Source organism: Trichechus manatus, unplaced genomic scaffold (genome assembly GCF_000243295.1).
Source record: "Trichechus manatus latirostris isolate Lorelei unplaced genomic scaffold, TriManLat1.0 scaffold00462, whole genome shotgun sequence".
Taxonomy (NCBI): Eukaryota; Metazoa; Chordata; class Mammalia; order Sirenia; family Trichechidae; genus Trichechus; species Trichechus manatus.
Genome location: NW_004444398.1, coordinates 111,412 through 120,646, shown reverse-complemented (window position 1 = coordinate 120,646; position 9,235 = coordinate 111,412). Strand labels below are relative to the sequence as shown.

Here is a 9,235-nt window from a genome sequence, read left to right as displayed (position 1 = left end):
TAATGAAATGGCCCTTGAGCTTTTAAAACAAAAAGTTGTTGTTGTTAGTTGCTGTCTTAAAGTATTAGTATTTTGTTTGAGTTGTGTCCAGATATTAAGATCTGGCTCTTTTCTAGGATGGACAGCGCATATTTGGAACAACAAAGTGTACCTTCTGTTAATTATCGTCTCACTTTTAAAAAGTCATTTTCCTCTTTTGTTTCCTGTGGAAAGGGGTAACTTGTTCTCAAAATACTTCTGTTACTGTTTCCCCATCACCCATGGTTACAGCAAATATCTACTCTTTTACTTCCTTTATTAAATGCTGCTTTAATGCACTTGTGTACTGCATATGCCGTTCAGTTTACTGACTTCTTTTCCCCAGAGTTTCCAACACCTCGTCTTACTAGAGAATAGGAACAGTCACTGAAGATGGGCCATAGGAACTCTCATGAACTGTTTCTGTTCCACCAAAGGAAAGAATCTTTGCTTCAGTGATCACGTTGTTCCTTAAACACACACGTTACAGTTTGCTAGTATAAAAAGCTATGTATGCCCTTAGTAAAAACAAGTTTAAAGAAGTTAAATGATGTACAGTCTTACTTGCAGTATATTTACTTAGTTACATGAAAATTCTTTAAGGATAGAGATATTTTAAAAATATCAAACTAGTACAGTTTATTTACTATCTAGAGAACCTTTTCCAATTTTCTTCTATAGAAACAAGACATACAAACATTTTACACACATAATCTTTTGAGTGGCTCCTACTTAGTACCACCAAATAGATTTCTCTAGGCCTGGAATCCTATCTAATTCCTTCTAACCCTCCTCTCCAAGAGTCAGCAGCCCTGACCACAAACCCGTCCTAGGGAACTAAGAATTTAAGTTGTTAAGGCTGCAACAGGGTATTTTTAAATTCATATTTTTTGGTCTCTAAGTCACAGTCAATCACCACAAGCCAGTGATGAGATTAAAAGAGATATAATTTGAACATATTTATACTGAAATTCTTAAAGCGAAAGGTGAAATTGCCGCTTACTGTTTGCTTTGCCTAGGTAAATGAATTGTTAATACAGTGGTCTGAGACAAGCATGTAGGCAGAAAGGTACAGGAGATTTTCTAAAACTTGAATTCTTTAAGAAAGTATAATTCTTCCTCACATTGGGTATGATAACAATAAGTGTTTCCAAATAGGCTTTCTCACCACTCTTTCATGCCGCAAGCCTTCCTAGTAATTTCAAGAGAATACTTGTGTTTTTAGCTTGTGTTTTTCCTGCTTTGTAAAGTGTGAAGTGTCATTTTATTTATCCAGTTTTATTATAATTAAATTATCATGTGGTAGCTAATTAATGGAAAAGTTTGGTCTCCTGAGATCTAATGTTTATCAATTACTGAAAGCTGTAAATAATTCTTCCTTATCTTTTTTCTACTTTGTCTTCTTAATGTAGAGCATACTGCCTCTGGGATCAATTTATCACTAATTCCCAAGTACATATTGTTAAAACCATGGCCACCATCTGCTGGTGAATTTATAGAAATATACTCACCGCACAATAGGTTATAGACTTCAATATTTTCAAATGCTTCAACTTCAGTCTTCTCTTTAAAACCGGGTCCATGAGCCAGAAAGATAGCCTAGGTGGTAATATACACACTATTACTACATGCCAACCAAACACAAAAACAGACATCGCAAGAGACAGTTTTCCTTCCATAACAGTTCTATTTGTATTTTAGGCCTGTGTTAAGGATTTCTTTTCAGAATTTGAAAATTATTTTTAAATCATCTCCTTCTGTGATATTGTACCAGTCCCAACCAAATATAGCCCATATTGTGTTGTGTTTACTTCCATCTCTACCTGCTTTCGCATCACTTCATATGTCAACAGAATAGGAGAATAGAAGCAACTTTGGACAACCAATAGCAGTACAATTTCACAATGTTTGGACAATATATATATTAGAAATTCAACGCATGACATCATATATTCTTTTCATATTCCTTTCATATAATTGCTCAAATATGTTAATATATGACAAAAATATTAAAGTTTCTAAGCATTATATTTTGCACCATTTCCTAAGCTACTTATTTCTTAAAATGCATCTCCCCTTTACTTTTAGGATAAGGAGACCTAAATATTTTGCTGTCTATTTCATTAACGTTAACTTAGTTACATTATTTATAACAAATCTGTTTTACCTTGTAAATAACTAGAAGAAAAGCGTCAAACCTAGACAAGCAATTCTTTTCTGGTAACAGTGGTATGTGTGTGTGTGTGTGTGTGTGTGTGTGTGTGTGTATATATATATATATATGTTTTTCCAAGATAATCAGAAAAAGAATTTGAGGCATAGGTTTTTCTTACAGTAATTAACTCAATTATCATACAGTGCCCTACTTAATAGAAAATCTCTGTATCTAGGGATTTAGATAAGACAGTCAGGTTGCAAAAATCATAAAGCTTAACCTATGAAGGACCTACCAGCTGCATTTTACAGTGAACTCCTCATACACTTTCTTCCCAGGACACCACACAGCCCTAGTTTTCTTCCTCCCTTACCAGTGACTACTTCTAAGTATTTTTGCTAATAAATCATTTTCTCCCCCAAACTCTTAAAGGAGAATTGCCTCAGTGCTCAGTACCTCGTCCTCTTCTCTGTCTACACTCAATCCCTAGGGATCTTACGTAGTTGCATTTCTTTTAAATCGTTTATATGCCTAAAACTCAGTTTTTGTTTTCTTTCTGCTTTTTTTTTATCTTCGGGACAGACTCTCTCTGTAATTGCCAATTCAGCACCTCTAATTGCAGGTCTAACAGATATTTGAAACTTAACATGTCCAACTGAACACAGACTCTTTCCCCCTGAATCAGCTGTACCCCCAGTCTAACTTCCTTCCAGTTAGGCCCATTCCCATCTCAGGCCTTTTGCCCTGGCTGTTTCTTCTGCCTGAGACATTTGCTCCTGGGATATTACAAAGGTTAATTCCTTCACCTCCTTGAAGTTTCTGCTCAAATGTCATCTTCTCAATGAAGCCTACCCTTTTTAAAATTGCATCCTGTCCCCGTGCTATCCTGAAACACTCCCAATTCTCCCTTACTCTGCTCTACTTTTTTCTTTATTTTCCCCATTGCACTTATCACTTAACGCACTATATTACATATTTGCTTATTATGCTTATTACCTATATTCTTCTGCTAGAATGAAAACTTCATAGGGCAGGAATCTTTGTTTTCTTCACAGATATGAAGAGATTCAAGAGTCTTGAACAATATCACAAAGTAGGTGCTCAATAAATATTGGTTTAAAAAAATGTAGTAACTCACCCCCATGCTCTTCAATCCACCATCATAACCATGATGGCCTCCTCCACAAAATTTATATGCTTTACTCCTATAAAGAAATAACGTTATTACACTCTGATCAACATACTGTGTAGACCTTTGTCTAAACTCAGCTTTAATGGACTTTATGTAGCTTCTGCTTTTATATATTTCTTTTTCCGTCAAAAGCAGCATTAATATATTTATTTCAATGCTAAAATATATAATCATAAAGGAACAAACAGAATGGTGAAGGAAGGAGTATTTTAAGGTCTAGAAATATAATTCAAAAATCTTTTTACTTTTAGATATTGAGAAAAGAACAATTACAAAGACATAGACAAAAAAAATCTTTTTCTTCAAGCCCACTTGTACCTTTATACATCAAAGACTGAATGATTAAGAATAGTTTGATTAATGTTACATTACACATTTCACTGCTTTATAAATAAATCTTTGAGACTAGGAAAGATATTAATTTTTATTTTACAGTGGAGATATCTAAGAAAATAATATAAAAGTACGATTAAAGAATACTCAAGACAAGTTAATTAAAGTACTCAGTAAGGAAAAGTCAGTATATTCTGTAAACTCAGAGTTTATTTTTAATTTTTGGGATTTTCTTTCATAAGCTCTCTGCCTTGTACATAACTTGTCTATTGCTAATTAATGGATTTTCCTTTTGCATATTTCATTGGATTTTAATCACTGAATTGAGTAACGTTAGCAATTTTATACATAGCTAGTTTTTATACTTGAAAAAAATAATGATAAACCTAGATGTTTAAAAGCAACTGAATGTTATAATTTTGTCTCTGAAGGGAACAAAAGACTCCTATTTCTAAAGGCTGTCCTTAAAAAAGGTTTTTCTCATTTGCTTTCTCTCTCTGGGCAAGTACACACACACATACATACACACAATATATTTTTCTAATATATACATTTTTATGTTGTTTGCTCAACTGAAAGCAGGACGTTGATTCAGTGTCTAAAAAAATTACCTTTAAAAAATGTTTAACTGACTCTTACTCAGCTTAAATAGAATAAAAAAGAAATCACAACTCTAAGTAGGCCATACACAGATCTACCCAAAACAGGGAAGAAAAGAGAGGCTAAAAAAGTATCTGGAATGGTAAAGACAAGAAGAGTCCTACTTTACTAAGGGCTGTAAATCTGGGTACCCTAAGGGGGCCAGTTCATGTCCTTATCTTAGATTATTCCAATAAAGTTGTTGACACCAGCCAACACTTACGTTTAAAAATTTTTATTTTTATTGTGTAGATTACTGGGGAGTCCCTGAGTGGTGCAAACAGTTAACACACTTGGCTGCTAACCAAAAAGTTAGAGGTTCAAACCCACCCAGAGGCACCTTGGAAGAAAGGCCTGGCATTCTACTTCCAAAACATCAGGCACTGAAAATGCTATGGAGCACAGTTCTACTTTGACACACATGGGGTCGCCATGAGTTGGAATCTTCTCTATGGCAACTGGTACTGGTAAGTTTACTGGAACTATTTGATTAAGGAGAATTAAGTTTTAATTTCTATGTGGGAAACTAGAGCATTCACAGATGAAAGAAAGAAAAACGTCTTTTGGACCAAATCATTGGTAAAATTTTTTAAAAGTGAGACCTTTATTCTTCTATTTTCAGAAAATCTATTGTTTTATATTTCCAATTCCTAACCCAGCTAAATTAAAAACTATGATAAATAGCGCATTTTCAACAATTCAAAGGACAAGAGAACTGTAATGAACATCACAAAACTTAATTCAGAAGCAAAAGATAAAAATATTCTTTAAAAAGTTTCTATTTTTCTTTGCTCCACATGTGGGTACTTTGGGAATTTACTCCCCTAATTGCACATGTTTATGCTTTCCATCCATTAATGGGCTTTGGAAATTACATATGGAAAAATGGAAACTGGCATTTGGAAAGGAGGAGTTGATCTTATCTGTCAGAGTTTAGCTCAACTTCTAATTACTATACGAAAGTGTTTGGAACAAATTATTATCTTTTCTACATTTAATTAATAAAGCTGAAATTAAGGCTGGGGTTCTCTCCCACAGTTGGGTAACAACGTGGACAGGAGATGAGCAAGACTTCTGCTGATACCAGTCAGTTGCCAAGTCCTATCAATTCTTCTCTGTACTAGCTTTCCCATTTGTCCCTTCCTTTCCTCTTCTGCTACCACCATTCTAAACCAGATCCTCATTACCTCCCACCTAAACAAGTTTTCTAACTGGTCATTCTGTCTTCAGAATCTTCCCTCACAACACACACACACACACACACACACACACACACCCCTAATCCTATAGAACACTACTCATCAGTGATGAAAATGGAAACACACGTCCAAATGGGCACATGGAATGGAACATTAGAAACCAGAACTATTCTGGAAAAGCTGGGTCACAAATTAACCATACATACTTTGCTAATGATATGCCACATACCTAGTCTAGTCTCACCATCCTCACAGCTCCACAGCTTCCACTGCAGCTGTCCTATTGCTGAGGACTGGATCACTACACGTTTTTCTAATTGGCCTCCCTTATTCTGGCCATCTTCCTCCACACAGGAGCTAGAGGGAACTCTCTGAAATGCAAATCTTGCTCCATTCATCTCCAGCCACTTCATATTTACCATTTACCAATGGTCTTTGACTTGCTTCAGGATAAAAGCATACTCCTTACTGATAACAGATAAGGTCATTCATGCAGAGGGCAGCTTCATTCACCTGGTACAGTTGAACTACTTGTAATTGCTAGAATCTAGTTCTGGAAATGGGCTTCTTCCCTCTACCCTTCCCATGTGTACCCATGGCTGCTGTGGTTTCAAAAGTCCACACACACACCCATCCCATCCCCCACCCCAGCAGAACTGTTAGAGAAAGAAGAGCCTCTGGAAGAACACAGCCTGGCAGTGTTCAAGGCTTGGCAAGCATATGATTGCCTTCCAGCAGAGAAAAGGGATCCCACTCCTCCAGCAAACACAGGCCCTGTCAGGGCTTGGTGAGCTGAACAAGGGCTAGATTTCAGCTCCCACTCACCTTCTTGGCTGGGTACCTGTGTACAGTGCACGAACTGCACAACCACATGGGGTGGACCTGCTGTAGAGCAGCAGTTAGCCTTATCCATCTTGAATCTTCAAATCCCGAATCAGGAATCATCCCTACCAGGGAGCGTTCTCTGACATTCAATGACATTTACACCTGGTGAGTGTAATCATCCTTCTTGCTTCCTTGAACCTTGACTTCGTTCTAAGGACACAGTTATCACACCTGTTGTCTTCTTCCCTACCTGGGTGAAGGGCCTTAAAGCAGAGACTGTTACCTCTAATTGTTAGTGAGGTGACTGGGTGTCTATCTGCATTGCATATGCAGACAGACTGTGCCTCAGAATTCTAAGCAGGAATAAGACCACTAGGAATGAAGACGTCAGTCACTCCATCGACGCTACATTCATTCAGTATGATCAAGCCATACACACGAAACACTTACTCAGTGTTGGCAAATGAAAGCTGTTATTATTATTTATAGAACCATATGGTAAACAATAGAAACAAATTACTTATGGTGAACTGGTCCTGCCCCCACCCACCCACCCATACAGCTCACTTTGTAGGAGAGGAACCTGCTTATGTCTCAAAAGGAGAACCCCAGCTACCTCTTCCCCCAAATTACCCATGTCCATACTTATGTCCATACAACCAGAATGCTTTCTGGAAGCAGAAATGGCGAGACTACGTCTCACATACTTTGGACATGTTATCAGGAGGGATCAGTCCCTGGAGAAGGACATCATGCTTGGTAAAGTAGAGAGTCAGCAAAAAAGAGGAAGACCCTGAAAGAGATGGACTGACATAGTGGCTGCAATAATGGGCTCAGGTCTTACAATGATTGTGAGGATGGCACAGGACCACGCAGTGTTTTGTTCTATTGTACGTAGGCTCACTATGGGTCAGAACTGACTTGATGGCACCTGACAGCAACAATAACAATACTTATGTCACTCAGCCAGCTTACAGTGGTTGAGGTCAGATGCTGTGTTCACAGCACTGGCTCCACTGTCTCCAGCTCCCGCCACACTGCCTGGGGTATTTGTGCCTCTGCCTGCACTGCCAGAGGGCATGCACGGCTTCCTCTGCAGTGATGCCCCTCCACAACATCTATCCCACCATGATGCCAGGGAGCCTGCACAGCTCCCACAGGCCTGGAGATGCCCAGCTTCTCTCTGTGGCTGACCAGCCCACTGTCTCTCCGTTTTCAGTGTTACAGCCCTTGACCTCTATTACAGCTCTTTTACTCCAGTGTAGAGGCTCTCAGTGCAGGTATCCCAGGTCCAAATGGACCCTGAGCCAAAGGTCTCACTCCATTCTAGGCTCTTGATGATCATGAGGTTGCCCAAAAACCTCTTAAGACTGGCCTCTAATACAGGAAAACTTCCTGTTAATCTCAATGTATGGCCTTCCCGGCAGGATTGAAAACCAATCAATCCCCTAGGTGGGCCGAAATCCGATCAATACTATTGGGTGAATGACAAGCCGCTTATATGGCTAGTAAATAGACCAGTCACATACAAGATTACAACCTAACCAATCATTTTGGGAGAATTACAAACCCAGGGCCAGAAAAGGCATATAAAAGAAACCCATTGCACCACACTGGGACTTATGTTTTATTTTTTTATTGTACTTTAGCTGAAGCTTACAGAACAAATGGTTTCTTACCAGTCAGTACACATATTCTTTAATGACAACGGTTAACAATGCCATGACATGTCAACACTGTCCCCTCTCAACCTTGGGCTCCCCATTACCAGCTTTCCTGTCCCCTCCTACCCCGTAGTCCCCATCCCTGACACTGGGACTTATTTGGCAGTTGCTATTCTAAAACGAAAATCTATTATGTTCTCTAAAAGAGCACTTTAACGATATATTTCAACTATAATTTCAAATAATTGTTGTTAGGTGTCGTTCAGTCAATTTTTGACTCACAGTGACCTCATGTGACAGAGTAGAAGTGCCCCATAGGGTTTTCTAGGCTATGATCCTCACGGGAACAGATTGCCAGGTCTTTCTCCCTCGGAACCACTAGGTAGATTCAAAAGGCCAATCTTTTCGTTTAGCAGCTGAGCACTTAAACTTTGTGCTACCAGGGTTCTTCTTCCCTCAAATTTGTAAAATCTAACATATTTTAGGCAAAATAAGGGTGAGGATATGAAAATATATTACACTAAATGATGAAATTAGCTATAATTTTGAAAAAGTGATCTAGTCTAGTTATCTAGTTATGCACTGTAACTTAGAAAATAGGTAGACAGAATTTTAATGTTAGGTCAGATTCCTGAGTTGCTCTGGTTACATCTGTATTCAAAATTTCCTTTGATGAAAATGAGTTTACCTTGTATGCTACTGGCAAGAGAATAACAAAACCAGGCTAATCCTTTGTTATAGCACTTCCCATAACTAGCTAGCTGGGGAGCCAAGCCTTGAACTCTACTTCAGCTCACTGCTAGTTGTTCAAAAACATAAAAAGTTCCTAATTCAAGCCACTCTGGCAACTAAGTTCCCATTGTGTGACCCACAGTTCATGCTGTCAGATGGATAGGTACTTTCTCGGTTTGTACCAGTGGCCTTCTTTGATCTCATACTCCTAACAGTAAATATTTGGAAAACATATTCCCGTTTGAACATATACATATGTATGCATTACATACATAAATTAGGAACAATATTGTGTACTTGTTATTATTAAAGTTTTATTTGCTCACATATTTTAGAGAAATAATGAGTATTTTTTTAGAGAATGTTGTCCTAAGCCAAAGTACAACCTACTGATCTACAAAGGACTTTGAAGCCCCAGTCCCAAGCAGAGAGGACAGTGCCACCTGGTGATCCAGTGGGAAACTGCACATTCTCTGTC

At 38.1% G+C, this 9,235-nt stretch overlaps 1 protein-coding gene across 1 annotated transcript in view; it reads right to left on the bottom strand.

The window, feature by feature from the left end:
• Positions 1–9,235, bottom strand: part of LOC101347326 (ectonucleotide pyrophosphatase/phosphodiesterase family member 3-like) — an 81,916-nt gene that overhangs the window by 31,559 nt on the left and 41,122 nt on the right. The window contains exons 15-16 of the mRNA XM_023725838.1: positions 3,312–3,378; positions 1,530–1,617 (exon numbers count right to left, since the gene is read on the bottom strand). Of these exons, the coding sequence (XP_023581606.1) occupies positions 1,530–1,617; positions 3,312–3,378 (155 nt within the window). The remainder of the gene's footprint in view (positions 1–1,529; positions 1,618–3,311; positions 3,379–9,235) is intronic.